The sequence below is a fragment of the Molothrus aeneus genome, chromosome 1 (assembly GCF_037042795.1).
Source record: "Molothrus aeneus isolate 106 chromosome 1, BPBGC_Maene_1.0, whole genome shotgun sequence".
Lineage (NCBI taxonomy): Eukaryota > Metazoa > Chordata > Aves > Passeriformes > Icteridae > Molothrus > Molothrus aeneus.
The window spans coordinates 118565287-118581669 of record NC_089646.1 but is presented as its reverse complement, the minus strand read 5'-3'; the positions used below and the strand labels follow the sequence as shown (position 1 = coordinate 118581669).

Here is a 16383-nt window from a genome sequence, read left to right as displayed (position 1 = left end):
TTTCTGTCATTAACCAGGCTTAGAGCAGCTTTCATAAAGCAATGCTGTACTACACCAGGGCTTTACACTGCCAGAATTTGCAAAGCCAGAGCTCTCTTTCTGCAGTAGAGCTCAGAAGGAAATGTGAGTTGTTATTTTTTGTGTCTTTTGTCTCCAGTGTCTGCAGCGAGGCTCTGAGCTATTTCCTCACTCTTACATCAGAAAGTCATCGGGAAGCCTGGACTAACCTTTTACTCTTATTTTTGACTAAAGTCCTGAAGATAAGTGATGAAAGGGTAAGTAACTGTTTGCAATGATGTTTGAGATGACATGTACAGGTAAGAAGTAGTTCCAGACTGGTTCATCACACACAGTTACAGACTTCACTTTAAAAGCTCCTGCTGCTCTGTAGACACTCTTGTGTTGAGGGAATAGACATTCAAACTGCACTTGACAGATACTGACACTAATAATTCAGTGTGAAGGTGCAATGAGTGATAAAATAAAACGTGTCAGAGAAGTTTAAAGATGCTGGAATCCTTTGGAAGTGTGTGTTAAATTGTTTTTACCCCTCTCCTGCTGAGGAAGACAATTAGTGATGATACTTTATTCAAAGAATTAACTCTTGTTTCTGCTGCCAGTGCTGCAGGTACACGTACACCTTGACCTTCTCCAAAGCAGTTCTGCAGTAAATAAATCCCTGTTTAATCTCCCTCTAAGAACACCTGGCTGAAATAATTAAGTGATGAAAAAGGCCAACTGCAAGAAAAAAAACTCATAATAGAAAAATATTTCCTCTTGGAGAATAAGCATTAGTAAGGAGCTTTGTGTAGCTGGTGAGCATCTGTCAGAGTGTATCACAGCTGTCTTAGCCTTATTCTAGCACTGCTAATTTCAGTTGTAAAGGTGTTCCTGCTTGTCACTTGGTGCGTTTCTCGCCCTCATTTGGGAGAGTATTTAAACTTCTGTTTTTGCAGTGTGCTTTCTAAGGTGTACCCATGTATAATAGAGTCATTTCTTGTTTGTTTTCTCCTCAGTTCAAGGCCCATGCCTCTTTCTACTATCCTTTGCTGTGTGAAATCATGCAGTTTGACCTTATTCCCGAGCTCCGGGCTGTGTTGCGAAGGTTTTTCCTGCGGATCGGGGTGGTTTTCCAGATATCCCAACCACCAGAACAAGAGCCTGGAATAAGCAAGCATTAGCAGATAGTGATGCTCTGTTTCCAAGTTTATATTCCTCAGCTAAATAAAAGGGCCAGGTAGCTGGGCCATTCTGTCTGGGTCTCCATGTAAATGGTTTCTTTCTCTGGCAACGTTGTATCCAAGGGTGAACGGTACGGACGCTTCCAACTGTAATTGAGGCTTGCAGCACTCCAGTCCCTCTCTTTCCTGGCGGATTCTCTCTCATCGGTTTCTCTTGCCTGGCTCCTGCTGAGCACAGAGCCAGTTTATAGCACAGTCCCCCTCGTCAGCACGGGCTGCAGTGTCCTTTACTGTCCTAGACAGCAGCATAGCAACAGATGTTTATGGCGGGTGTGAAAGTGAAGTGTACCCAAAGAAACATATATATGTAAAGGTTTGAGCTTCTGCGAGAAGTACAACTCAGGAGAGCTGTATTTTGAAGGATAAAATGTTTATAGTGAAAAGAAAAAGGAGATTATTGTTCATGGAAAAAAATATTTAGCAACTATGTCTGATATTCTTAAGATTTTTGCACACTCAGGCTGTCTGAGACATTGGTAATCATCCTTCTGTGAAAATGTACAGAGATGCAGATCTGTAATATAAACTCTTTAACACTATACAGTTCTTCCCAAATTATTTTATTTCTGTAATACTGATTTGTTGAAAGCCCATAACTCTTCCTTGTTTACCAAATGCACTAGAAGTTTGGGTTTCTTTTTTGGGTTGTGATTTTTTTTCTTCTTCCTTTTTTGTTATTTTTGTTTTGTTTTGTTTCATTGTAGCCCAGAAGTTATTGTTGCCGACTTTTGTCAAGAACAGCGGTAGAAATATCACGACTGACATAACTACCTGTAATATACTTGTTTTAGGGCTTTGAAATATAAGGAGCCATTGAAATGATGATCTTTCAAGGACTGGAACTTGAATCACTGCAAACAAGTCTAGGTTGTGTCTGCTGTCAGATGTTTTTTTGTTTGATGTAGATTTCACTCTTATGTACAGAATTTAATGTTGGATATATTCAAGTAACAAATCTGGCATGGTTTGGGGATGGTTAAATTTATTGGAAATGTATTCATACTGTGAATTGTGCTCTGATGGTTAACAGACGAGATTGTCAAGCATTCTGTATTACAATGGATGTAGAAATTTTTTTCAGATGGACAAAATGTATATGGTACAGATATGTAAAGTTTTCTATGTAAAAAAAAATTCTGTACAACTTTCTGTACAATATTTGGTTCTCATCTGGCATATTCTAATCAGGTTATAGGTCAATAAAGTTTTTGAACTCTTTCATCAGTGCAATCAAAACCAGTCTAATCCACAGCTACTTGTTTTACAGTTTGCTTTGCCTCTCATGCTTTTGTTTTAAAGGAGCAAACTCCAGACCCTAGGAGCAGAAAGCTGGGTGCTCTCTGGGTGACTGGGATGCCTCTTCTCCCTGTTAGAGACAAATACAGGGGGAAAAAAAAATAAAAGGTGGTCAGGGCTGGAAGAGAATAAAAGCGCTACATGAACTGGTCAGATGGACCCTGTAGTGCTGCACAGATAGAAGCTCAGAGCTGCACTTTGCTCTCTGGGGATTAAAACACAAACACCAAACAGCTGCTGGATAAAGGGGGAAGGGAAGGGCTGGGATTGCAGTTCTGCTGACTTGGAACACATCAGCCAGCTCAGCCATGTCAGTATCTTCAGTTTTGCTAGTAAGAGTGGAATTGGATTGTTCTCCAGTGTGTTCCTACAAAACTCCTGACTGGCACAGGAGAGCAGTAGGAAGAGCAAGGTGTGTGAGGCAGCCTCCTCTCTTTCAGGGCACTGTATCTGCCACAGACATTCGCAGCAGGCTCCAGAAATAAGTGTAAGCATTTCAGTGAAATAGCTATTGGAAAAGCCAGAAAAGGGAATTAAATGCTGTGACCGGTGGTTCAGAGTTTGCTCACAGAGTTAACTGGGGTGGAGCAAAACCAAATAGCAATTACCAGAGTCAGAAGGGGTAGAATTGAGGTTATTTGAATTAATTGTAGCCTTTCCTCTTGGGCCGTATTTTACTTGTTCAGTTTGTTGTGCTGTGTTTTAATCTTGAACTGCTGTGCTAGGCAAGACCTAAGGTCCTTGACAGTGACCAGTAATAATTTTTATGGTGAGTATAATGTGTCCCATTCTATTCATTGTCCTACTCCCCATGGCTTTAGCAAACTGTTCTGAGACCATTGTCAGGGTGTCCCTGACACTGCTGCCCTGAGCACTGTTTAAACAGCCCCTGTTCCTTGTGTGTCTGCCTAATTGCTTTCTGATCATCTGTGTTCAAGATAGACCAGTGAGTACAATGAATTATCTAAAATCTTGGGCAGTTGGTGTTTTGGGGCTCTTTCTGATTTTAAACCTCACTGCTATATTGTTTTCTTGTGTAGTCTTCTTTAGTAAGGACATTATTCTTTCTTCTCATGCCTTATTTATTGCTCATGTGGAAAAGGCCCCATAGCTGTTTAATTTTGGTTCACTGGGAGCTGAACTTTGGTGTCATTGTAACTCTTCTGTGCCTCTCCAGTTCTTGCAATGCCAGAGCAGCACCAGGTGCGCTCTGGGCATCGTCTTCAACTTGCAGCTCTCTGAACACTCACATACATGTTCATTGTCAGAATTCTGGGGTCAGGGGCAAAGAATAGGTTCTCTTTTAGTGATCTCATTACCCATCAGGGCTGGGACTGCAGATAGATTTATTTTGCAGGTGAGGCTGTCATGATAAAAGGTTAGGGAGGCAGAAGGGCCCTGCCAAAAAGCTGAACTTGGGAGAGGCAGAGAGCACTGAAGAAAGATCTGAAAAGGGAAGATGCAAAGGATTCAGTGTCCTGAGTAGTGCCCAAGGGAGGGTAGCTGCAGGGAAGAGTGGAATTCATGGTGCTAAGGGCTGCTGAGCAGTGAGGTTAATTTAGTGGTTTCAGGCCACAGCACAGGTGAAGGAAATAATTCAAATGAGGGGTTGTGCCACATCCTGGCCTTCAACTGGAGGATGGTTCTGTGGCATTCAGAAATTTACTGCAGTGAAATAAGGGTGGCTTTTTAGGGAAAGACTTTGTGCTTCTCTTAGCAGAAAAGCTCCAATTAAAATTTAAGAAATAATAATTAAACTCTGTAGGCAGTTAGATGAGGAAGAAAAATTCTGCATCTAGCCTGGAGTTGGTACAGTGAATGTGTCTCAAACTTCAACTTGTGAGGCAACTGAAGAGAGCCATCAGGGCAGGTGACAAAATAAAAAAGGTATAAGGTGGGCTTTGGCATGGGAGGGTGGTAAGTGTCTTATTAGAAAGCATTCTCACTAAGTTATTTCCTCTGTCTCTGGGAAGTCCAGCCTGAAGCAGCCATGCAGCGCCAGGTACCTGCTCCAGCCCAGGTCAGGGATTGCCCAGTGCCCCTGCTTGAATGGCCATGGCCGTCAGACCCACACTGTTGAACGTTCTCACTGCTGAGCTAGAAATTCAGGTAAGAATTACCCTGATTTGGCAAATTCTCTCTGGGAAGGAACATGCTAAGCCCATGAAGCTCAACACCACACAGGTTTGAAAGTACCTCTGTCAGCAAACAGTGCCTGCCCTCATCATGGAACTGCTGTAGCCTTCAGACAGGCTTACAAAAGCTTGAAAGTGGAAATGTAGTAAAAATAAGACCTTGTAAAAGGTTCTTGTTTTCATCAGTGGTTTGTTAGGGTCATTTTTTCCCCTGTTGATCAGGTTTAGGCCTCTGGGTGGGAATTTCCTAACCAAAAGGAAAGTTGCAGCTTCACCCCAGCTTCACCTTGGTTGTGTAGTTCACTGAACTCCTAAAATCTTGCTCCACTCCTTCTTGCTAAAGCTCTGTGCTCTCAATGAAGAGATTTTCCATGTTTCCATGTGTTTTTATTTCTTTGGAGACAGCCTTAACACTCCAGTTTGTTCATGAGTAAATAAAAGCTGAAGCAAATCATAAATTAAGAAAATTGAAGTCGGCTTTCACAGTTTTTATAACAAAAATAATTTTAGTAACAAAATACTTTATTCACTCTTCAATCAGAAACATAAATATATTCAACAATATCTCTATTTTCAGCACACAACAAGTTAGGGAATGTAAGACACATTGTTAATAGTATTTTTTTTTTCCATGAAAGTATTAGCCGTGCTTTCATGCAGGACAGCATTTATCCTGTATGAAAACCTAAGTGTCCTTGTTCAAGTTACTCTTTGGGTAAAACCCTAATGCTCTTCTGCTCTTGGGCTGTTCTAATGCCAGAAAGTTCTGGAGTTTGACTATAAACCTAAAAAACATCTTTGATTTAATATCAAATTCACACACACCACACTCTGTTTCTGAGGCTGAAACTTAAGTTGTATAAAAAGTGCAAAAGCTGCCAAGCTATTCCTCCATGCCCCACGTCACGGAACAGAAAACATCCCTGCGCTCCACCTCCGTTCCACTGCAGCGGCTGATCCTTTATTATTGCTATTTGCAGTGACACGCAGCTCCACGCTCGGTACACGGGAGAGAGCTCTCCCTCCCTGCGGGATTCCCGGCAGGGCCGAGCGCTCCCTCCCGGCCGCTTCCCGGGCAGAGTCAGCCGTGCGCGGTGGAGAGGCCGTGCCAGCCCATGGGGAGCGCGCTCTGCGGGGACAGCTGCCCTGTGCTCCCCGGGGACAGCTGCCCTGCGCTCGGCTGCTCCGCCAGCAGCCGCCGCAGCGTGGCCGAGGAGCCCGGCCGCAGCCAGGGCTCGGTGTCCGTGGAGCTGGCCTGGGACTGCGCGCGCTTCAGAAGGTCATCCACGTCCCCTAAGGAAAGGTCATCACCTGAGAGAGGAGAGCAACACGTGTGTTAGACCGGACAACGCGACACAGGGAAGGCTTGGCTGCAATCAGTGCAACAATAATGCTTTAAAATTATATATATATAATAATGCTTTTAAATGACATCTCTACTTAGCACACGTTTGCTGATGCTCTGGGGACTTGGGCCTCAACAGCTCCCACCAAGCAGCTCAGTGAGGGGATAAGGATACAGGCAGAGGTGGATGGATTCAGCAGAGGGTTCTTGCTTTCCAAAAAACTTCTACTTACTAATCTATCAGTGCCTATATGCATAAAAATGCATCTGAAATAAGGCCATTCAATTACAGTGGCCTGACTGAACCTTGTATAAATGTAGGGGGACAGAATATAAGGAAATAAAGGCAGTATAGAAAGTAATCTTATCCCCTTAAGAGTTGCAGCTGGGTTAATTACTAAAGATTAGGAGCAGGCCTGATTTGAACAGGCCACAGCTGTAGCCAATCAGGAGAGTGCTATAAGAGAGTGGCTTGGTTGGTTGAGGGATCTGGAGTCAGTTGGCTGCTGTGAGGATAAGGAAGAGTCAGTGCCTGGAGGAGCTGCCTGTGAGAAACATCAAGGAGGTAGGAAACTCTGGCACTATGAAACCCTTGCAATGTAACAACAATAGAACTCTTGCAATATAATAACAACATATAAACAGTCTCCTACTGAGGAAGAATGGTTTTAACTTGGTTTAACAGTGGAAATGCAAGTGCCTGTGCATCACAGCCCAAAACCTCAGTGAATGTCATGCTGAAACTGGCTAAGTTGGGATCTTCCAGCTACAAAACAAGCCCCACCTAACAAAACCCAGAACTACCTTGCCTATGAACTTGGGGTCAATATCACTCTGAATTCCACTGTTACTTGTTTCAATTCTGTCAGTAAGTATACATACATCTAATACCTTAAACACATAGTGTGGATTATCAAACAACATACATTTTTACTATATATGAAAGGGTATAAAGATATAAATTTCTCTGTGCTGTTCATTTTTTGGCTTCACAGCATCTAATTTTTTACATACTTAATCAAAAAAATTATGCAAATCCCCTCTATCTATAACAACTGAAAAATGCAATGTTTTCCTCTTAAAACTGAATCACGTCAATGAAGAGGTTCTGGTTTCTTGGTGATAAAGGTGGGCAGAAACATGTTTAAAGACTCTGGAGTAGGGAAAAAAAAAATCAACATTTTTGCAGAAACATCCTAATTCAAGCAAAACAGAATTGTATATTCTTTAGTGATTAAATAATTAACCTAAGGAATTAACAAGTGTCATGTAATTTTAGTATTTGGATGATTTTTACAAATTTCAGGGTTTTATTCTGCAAAAAATGATGACTTTTTAAAAATGAGAATTTAAACCAAAGCAATGAGAATCTGAAGATTCTCATTAAGAACTGAAAGCTGATGGTCTAAGCATGGGTGTGAGGCTTCTCCAAGGCCTGGAGAAGCAGCAGGCAGGTGTGCAGGGGTGAGGGGAAGGACAGAACTGCACAATGCACATCCACTGGGAGCAAGGGCTCAGTTTCCCTCTTTGTCTGTTAGGTGGGATTGCAGGTTCTAAAACAAAATGCCAAATACTCTTTGTTCCAAAAGAACTTGGCAGGAATCATTAGTTCTGTCACATCACACAGACAGTGATCTGATCATCCTCCAAGCCTTCCCAGTCTGGTTAAAACTTGTCTGCAACACTAGAAGTGAGAGCAGACTTCCCTCTCTCTAGGGCCTGCCATCTCCTGTGCCTGAAGCTGGCAGAGTGAACTTCTTTGTCTCCTCAATCCTGGGTCAGATCAAATCTCTTGTGAGTTGGAACCCACAGTTTTCTGTATTTGTAGGTTTAGAGGGGTTAACAGCACACAGCAGGAAAAGTGATACCTAAAGAAAATAATTTTCTGTTTGCTGCTTTAAGAGATGATATCTAGCAACAACTAAAATAAGGTTGTTTAAAGACAAACTGGGAATGACCAGGCCAGGGGGCTGCATTTCCCCACACTTAACTACTTCTGCTTTTACAGCAAAGCCTTTAGATCTTGCAGATGCCAGAGGCAAGTTCACAGTGCACATCACTGGATCAGACTCACTTGGTGCTGCTTTTAGAAAGCACAGCAGATCAGCTGCACTGCAGATCTTCTTCATCATGAATTTCAACACTTCACACACTCCCTAAAAAACTGGCCTTAATTGGGACACACATCAAGACTCTTGATAATGCAGTTTGCATGTGGAGGCTGAGGGTAAGGAAAGCTTTTCCTTAGCATGAAATCCTGCTTTAGAAATGGATGGTATCTGGATTCCTGCAGAACACCAACAGCAGCACATCTTGTGTGCCCAAACCTGTGAGAATTCCCTCTTCTGTATCTAAGCCTGCTCTTGTTTATGCCCATAGGAACACCCATACCTTGCTTGACAGAGACTCCACCACCCAAATATTCACCAAGTCTACACTGATGGGAATTTTTTCAGATGGGTAAAAATGGAGGAGAAGGCCTGACTCCTTTTGTCTAATTTTCCAATTAAGAAAACAATACTAGGATGCCTTTAGGATTCCCACATCAGTCCCATAGGAGACAGTGAACTGCTGTGAACAGAGCCTCCTTATTGAACCAGATCAGCTCTTAGAATTTATCAAAGCCTGTGAATTGCCATCTCTGGTCATTTCAAGGGAAGATAACCAGGTTCCTTAGTTAAATATTTGAGAGATTTGTTTTCTCTCACCAGTGTCTCTGAGGGCAGAGGAGAAATGACCAGTCCTGGCTGGTCAGAAAGCAAGAGGCTGCCACAAGGGTTCTTTCAGACTGTTAGGGAAAAGGAGTAAAAAAGCTTGGCTTCACTCATTTTTTCTGTAACATCCCTGAGCACAAGGAGGGAACAGGAGGGCAAGTAGCAGTGCAGCCTGAACAAGCACAGCTGAGCAAGAGGATCTATTGCTGCCTTTCCAAGAGGCACAAATGCCAAGGATGGGTCCTCATGTGCTCCAGAGAACAAGCTACATACAGACATATAAATAAATATATACATACATATATATGTGTATATATATATACACATATATCAAAATTATATTTAGCTAAAGGCTGAAGCTCTGGGGGCTGTGACAAACAGAAGGCAAGCAAAATAAAAAGTGTAGTGCATATGATATGAGGTGACATTATAAAAGAGGTGAAATACAATAAAGATACTGAAGTAGTAGTAGTACACATAGCAAATATATCTGGGTGGAGCAAGATTAGTAAAGATTTTATTTAGATTATAGAAGAAAATTAGTATGAATAGGGTTTATTTTTTAGTGACTTAAAACCACAGTGAGATGGTTAAAACAAACAAAAAAAAAAGGATGAAGTGCTTGTAAGAGTACCCATAGCAACAGAATCAAAAATACTGCCAGCATCTGTACTCTCTCTAAGTTTATAAAAAGGATACTGATACTGTAATTGCCTAGACAGCATAGCAACTACCTCCCAAAAAAAAAGGGAGATTTCAGACTCGTATGAAAGAATCATTAGCACAAAGTGTATGAACTGGGTCTCAAGCCATGTGAGAAATTAAAGGCCATTAATGGCTGCTATGATTGGTACTTCATACACAAAAGGGATCTAGATCAGGCAGCCAGCATTTGGAGATGCTCCAAGACAACTCCCAGCACCTGATGTAAGAAATTTGGAATGAATTCAAGTGTGTGCGCAGTGGAAGAGGTATCAGTATCAAATACTCACATACTCAAATACTGAATGATCATTCATATTAACAAACCACTAGAAAATCAAATTAACTAGAAACTGAAGTACTTCATCATACACAGTTCTCTGGCATATCTTGATGCTGGCTGGAGCACAGACATCTCTGACTCCCAGGAATGCCAACAGACTCACACAGGCACCTCATCATCATTCACCACTCGGGTGTTTTATTTCTTCCCTCTGCCACTGCAGCTGTGCAGCTGGATATCCCCATCCTGCTGCTCACAGGACAAGTAGGAGTGGCTGATCAGACAGGAATATGAGAATCTTTTCCTACTCTCCTCCTCTGAAGAAGTTGTGTTGAGGTGTGCTGGGGAAGCCCTTGTACCAGCTACAGAGCTCTACAAATAACCCCTGTGTTTGATCTGGTTGCCCACTGTTCTGCTACATGAAGCCTATTATTATTTGTTCCCTTAATTATTGTGATTACTCAGTGTTCACTGCATCATCTGTGCTACAGGGAGCATACCCAAGGAAGGAGATTTCTGCTGGAGCTCAGTCAGTCTGTGCAGTCGCTCCTCGTTCTTGCCTTTCACCTGCTCCACGTCCAGGCTGAAGTTGGACTGCAAGGAGAAGCTGTCAGGCTGCAGCAATGGGGTCTGCCCTGCTGGAACTTCCTCCTGCAGGGAACCCAAAAATGCACAAATCCCTCAGTTAAACAGCATCCTTTTTAAAGGGCAAATAACTGCATGTGTACTCCCTCAGGAGCCATGACATGGAGTCACTGTGGAAGCACAGGAACTGGCTGACATGACATCTGTCAGTTCTTACATGTACAGCACTCTCCAAAGCTCTCTGCTTCAGTCGTCTCCTCTCCCTCGCAGAAAGTGGATGCTGTGGTAATAAATTCACTTCTTCTAAGGCAGAAAACATTTCCCCATTAGCACCTGGAAAAACAGGTGAAATCATTTTCAAAGCAATTGAAATACCAGAGAGTGCTCCAACCTGTTTATGTTTTGAAACAAGCCAATATGTTGTACGTGACTCCATCACAGGAATGTATTCATTACAAATCTTGTTTATACCCAGACCTTTAAAGCAAATGAGTACTCAAATGAGCACAGCACCTCTACTTGAAAGGGAGAACACTTGGAAAATCAGAGCCATAAATAAATTTGTTACATGAAATATATAATAACATTACATGGACTGATAATGTTACATGGAATATGAGAACACAAAATCTGTGCCTTAATCACACATCCTTGGTCATATCTCTGCCTTTTCATGTAGTAAAATGTTAGCATCTGTTTATATAAAAATAAATAACTACACTTTTTATCATACTTGTATCACATTACAGTGGAGGAGTTTAATCCCTTTTTATAATACACATGACCCCTAAGGTTCACACCTGTCTATTTCTCCCTCTTTGCTGACTCTGGAAACTCAAACACAAACTGTTTCAAACAAATGCTTCTGTTTTTTCCTCCAGGAGAGTAACCCCAGGATGGGGCTGGCCGATGGCTTTGCTGCTGCTTGGTGCAGGCAGTGGGCTCTGATTCCTACTGCAGCCCCTCTGGCATCCTCAGGAACAGAGCCCCAGGAAAAGGAAGGACCCTGCTCAACAAAACCTCTACAGAATCACTGCCATCGACTACTCTTTGTGACAACAAAGTCATGTTTTGGAAAAGTGGTTAGTCCAGTATATCACATAAAATTAAAAAAAAAAATAAAGGACAAATGTATGTCAATTCTAAACATAAGAATTAAACAGTTATTTTGATTGAAAATTGACATACTTAGGTTTGAAAAATAAATTTGATTGATATCAAACAAGTTCAGAACAATAAAAAGAAGTCTTTTTAAAAATTCTTTTATATCGTCAGTTGTTTTTTTCCCCTAAAAATACAATTTTTATTCTCCTCTCATCTTTTCTCTTCCCCAGTTTCACAAAGTACTCATGCTCTTATCACAAATGTTTCAAGTAAAAAAATCAAAGTATAATTTTGAAATGGTGTAAGGCTAACAAATTATGTATCAGAATTCCAGCTACAAGACCAGCTGAACTTTACTATATTCAAAACAGTGCTATTACATGGAATATAAAAAATGGTTTAACAGTGTGAATTTGTCACAACACAAGGCAAGCTTAAGAATTTATTTGTACCATTAGTGTATCATCAGTATCAGATGCTACCTGTTCCTGTAAGCATCCATCATTCAGATCCTGCTGCACAGAGATGCTTTTAAATCACTGCATTAACACTAATGGATTCTAGGGTTTTCAATGAGGCAAAAAAAGGAAAAAAGAAACTAATTTATTTCTAACTGCCTCAAACACTTTATTTCTAACTGCCTCAAATTTCAGAGCCCTAGGAGATAAATTCATATGTAATGCTGACATAACAGATGTCAAAATTGAGTTGGATTTTAAACCCAACCAAAAAAAACCTCAAGCAAAGCAGAGGGAAGTGTTACACTGCTCTTAGGAAATGGCAAACACTGTTACAATAACCTCCTGTATTTCACCAAAGACCCTCAGACAATGTGAGCAGCACAACTCACAGAGAAGGCAGCCCACAGAGAGAATGACAGTTTTTATTTTTTAATTCAGGGATGGAAGTCACCAGATTAATATTCAGAATGTTAGCAGCTATTTATAAAGCCCAAACAATGCAAAGGATAACACATTTTCAATTAATGCATACAGCTCACTATTGAAGAACATGGTTTGCATCAGCCATAAATGATCTGGAGAAAAGGAAAGAAGGGGGTTGGGGGAATAAATAATATGTTAGTTTAACTCAAACACCTCACTAAACTGCAAGTACCAGGTGGATGGGAAGAAGAAGGGAAAGGGTGAGAGGACTATAAATATCATGAGCCTTAGAAAGTAACCAAGAACACTCCATTACAGAGCTGACAGCCTTGCAGCAGATGAAAGGACACAGTTCACAGAAGGCACAGGTTGGATATTTATCCACACAATACTGCTGATGGCGAACAGGGATTCAAAAATGCTAATTCCAGTTGGTGAAAAACAACCTGTGAAAGGCCCAGCTTATCAAGGCTCATGAAATGCAATCAGCTACACTGGAAGCTGGAAGAGCCCTGCATGTGTACCCTGCATCTTGTGTTCCTCTCCATGAGCCTGTCCTGGCTGAGATGGGATATTTGGCTCCAGCCTAGACTGGTGGGCTCTCCTGAGGCATCCTTTCACACTGGGCTGTACTAATACACAGTAATCCTTAACCTGAAAAGGAAGGCATTGCAGGGAGAACCAAATGCACTGAACAAGGCTGAAAGCCCCACCCAGTGCCAGGTTCTACCCTGTACTCCAGGACTTGCACCTCAACAGAATGGGCTTGAATATACTTCAAATGAAAAAATCTGCTTTTAACCAAAGCCAGAGATAATAATAATAATAATAATAATAACCAGTTTATAGAAACACTGTTTCATTAAAAAGTACCTGCTTGACTCTACTGCATCTCCCCTACAGCAAAGAATAAAAATCTTGCAAGATGATTTCCCATAGATGACTGTAAGAAATTTCAAGATACTGAAATGCCTGCTAATGGAAAATAACATGTAAAGGCCTGAGCTGGTTGGGTTTTTATAGTAACTGGAAATAAAACAGAACTTTTACATCCACTCATATAAAGGTTGAATAGAGAGAAATTACATAAGGCAGTCTATACAAAAATCTTTAGAAAACTAAAAATCTCCTGCTTCAGATGAATAAGTGACAATGTCTATAAGTGTAATGTTGCACATGAAATGAAATAAAATGTGAACAGCAGAAAAATGACTAATTTAGCACGAATTAATATTTTATACCCATATAATCATACTTAAAATCAAGCATCTTGTAAATCAAAAGAATAACCATGAAAAGAATTGCTGAATGTCTAAGACTTTTGTATTTCACTGTGGACAGACTGCAATTGTAAGCTGTGATTGCCAATAAATTATTTGCAGCAGCACAATAGAAAAGCATTGCCAATGCTACCATTGTAACATATTTCCTGAATAAATATTAGCTTTTCCTTATCCAAAGCTGGGAAGATGTCAAAAAAAGCCCCTTGACAAACCTAACCTCCCAGACAAAGCACAAAGAGCAGAGAAAGATGCTTTCTCATGAAAAGATGTAAGGTGGAAAAGGGCAACTGAGCAGCATCATTAAATTTAGGTGTCATCTACACAAATTTGCTGCAGTGAAATTTCATAAATATATTTATTTTAATTTGGAGACATAACTTCCTAACAGTAATAATCATTTTAGAGACACAGCTTTAGACTAAACCATGTGTCTGTACACCCACAACATGGCTAAGGGGAGGTAGAAACTCACCAATAAAAGCGCTATCCGATTCCAACAGGGAATTTTTCTGGAATTCATTAGATTTCTTCCTGAACTACAAAAGTGAAACAGAAAAAATGGAAATTCAGAGGCTTTAATACATTTCTGGGGCCAAAAGATAATTAATGTAATTTAATTGCCAAACTTCTGCAAAGCAAAGAGCAGCTCTACAGTGTTAATATTCTACTAACCCTGACTTTGTGGTTCTAAAAACCCAACACATTTTTAAAGAATTCATATTCTTTTTAAGCATTAGGGTTTGGTTTTTTTTTTTACTTTTCAGTATAAATCCCATTTGCTGAAATTGCCTACACATGACAACTGTTGTGGTAATTTGTGTAACACAGACATTTCCATCAAGAAATTGATCTGTGTCACTCTGTGTAAGGTTCAGAACAGCCAGTGCTCAAAGTGAACTTTGCACTTAAGGTTTGTATGAAGTATTGACCAAATGAAGAAAGATTTCTTATGTTTAACTTATCCCACCACATACAATCTTTGACATTAAAGCATTAAAATAACAAATTTCTACATCATAATATCAAGCACTAAGACCAATACTCATAGCTCACATCAAAGTTGCAACCATTTTTTACAGAAATCCTACTGAGGAATAATTTATGTTGAAAATCAATCTAAAATCAAAGCAGTAGAAACTACCAGAGGAAACAGAACAAGAGAAAACAAATATTTTACTGCAAAGCATTGCTCTGAATGATAATTTCAGGCATTATATTACAACTATAAAGTGCATTAATGTGATTATTTTTTTAAATAAAAACTGTTTCATTTCTGCATTTAGTTACAGTATTATCCTTGAGGTTAATGTCTTTGCTGTTGAACAGTCTCCTGTTTTTCACTGATTCACATTCCCATGAAATAGAATTGAACTCTGTTATTCAGTACTTGGGGTTAGTGCAGGATAATTCTAATTTGATAGCACTTTATTTTGCTCTTTTCACCAAGTCAGAAAATAAACATTCCATCTGAGAACAGATCCAATTCTTGACTGGCAAATGCATCACTTAAACCACCTCAATTCAGAGCAACTGCTTCTGGATTGGCTTTTTCCACTAATTCTCACCCCTCAGCAGCAATCTAACATCATCATATGAATATAAAATAAGTACCAATGAATAGAAAAGGAATAGAGTTAAAGAATCAGGCCATCTCTATAGAGAAAGAGAAGCAACTTGTATGTCAAGTTTAAAGAAGCTGTTGTTGGTGTAGACCAGAAAAAGAAGTAAATTAGTTTGCTGTCGTGTTAACTGTCATTTCTTTCTCCAAATCAGTGGAAGACACAACATTTCTCACACTTGAAAAAGTAATACAATAAAAAACCTTTTATTCTTACCAGGCCCATGGTTTGTGGGTAGCTGTCCAAAGGAGAATCCTCTTGATCATCAAAAGCTACATAGACAAGAGACAAAATTACAGGGTTGACATAAAAATAGTTAATAACAAAACATATTTTATCAGCTTGTTATTGCAAAAATTAAGATCAGTATGTATTACATCTTTAAATATACATAAATTGTGCTGAAGGAATGGGTTTTTAAAATGCTTTAGAATGCAACAATTATTCCAGTTTCCTTATGTGAATTTAAGTAGAATCAGAGAAATCAAACAGAAATCTGTAGTTTATTACTTCTAATCTGTATTTGGCTCCTGGCAGGGAATAACAACCACAGCAGGGACTGCAGAAAGCCCCAAGAGCAAATGTACATTCAACATGCTAAGCACACCACACTTCCAGCCTTCAAAGAGAAGTTGATCCTGACAGGGATCATTTCACAGAGGAAAGTGATAAGAATATATAAGTTTTTATCTCAGGATAAAAATCTCAGTTCTGGAGAGCACAGAGAACCATCCTGAAAGTTAAGCTAACAATGACCCAACGCATGCTGGAAATGCAAAGAAGCAGAACTGAAGTTACCTTGCTTATTTAGTTTCAATTTTCAAATAAATTATTTTATTAGATTGGTTTGAGGCAGAGATGCAAGAAACAGCACCTTACTCAGTGTGTAGCTGAGCTTGTGTCCAGCATGAGAGCACTGTCAGTCCTCCTGGCCTGAGTCCCAGCCCACCCCTGTCACTGCTCCAGGGTGCAGCACCCAGCACTCGGCACAGCAACATCAAACCTGCTCCTGGGGCTCTCCCTCACAATAACAATCATCCAGAAGCCTGCAAAGACTGCCTCCTTTATAGGGACACAGCCAGCATTTAAAAATCTGGCATATTTAAAACACCGATTTCTCAGTTTATAGTTTCATTAACAGTCAACATATTCCTCTTTCGTATAAAGAAAAAAACAAACATATCAGAGAGAA

General features: G+C 40.2%; 2 protein-coding genes across 7 annotated transcripts in view; one reads left to right on the top strand and one right to left on the bottom strand.

Annotated features, from left to right (window-relative positions):
• The window catches only part of ARFGEF1 (ADP ribosylation factor guanine nucleotide exchange factor 1), an 84766-nt gene extending 82304 nt beyond the window's left edge, over window positions 1-2462 (top strand). For both annotated transcript variants that reach the window (XM_066563746.1, XM_066563753.1), the window contains 2 exons: window positions 158-275; window positions 1017-2462. In XM_066563746.1, the coding sequence (XP_066419843.1) occupies window positions 158-275; window positions 1017-1181 (283 nt within the window). In that variant the 3' untranslated portion in view covers window positions 1182-2462. The remainder of the gene's footprint in view (window positions 1-157; window positions 276-1016) is intronic.
• Window positions 2463-5044: 2582 nt separating this feature from the next.
• CSPP1 (centrosome and spindle pole associated protein 1) overlaps window positions 5045-16383 on the bottom strand; it is a 62831-nt gene continuing 51492 nt past the window's right edge. For all 5 annotated transcript variants that reach the window (XM_066563710.1, XM_066563702.1, XM_066563734.1 and 2 more), the window contains 5 exons: window positions 15408-15463; window positions 14045-14108; window positions 10519-10634; window positions 10217-10367; window positions 5045-5983 (listed from right to left, as the gene is read on the bottom strand). In XM_066563710.1, coding sequence (XP_066419807.1) covers window positions 5754-5983; window positions 10217-10367; window positions 10519-10634; window positions 14045-14108; window positions 15408-15463 — 617 coding nt within the window. In that variant the 3' untranslated portion in view covers window positions 5045-5753. The remainder of the gene's footprint in view (window positions 5984-10216; window positions 10368-10518; window positions 10635-14044; window positions 14109-15407; window positions 15464-16383) is intronic.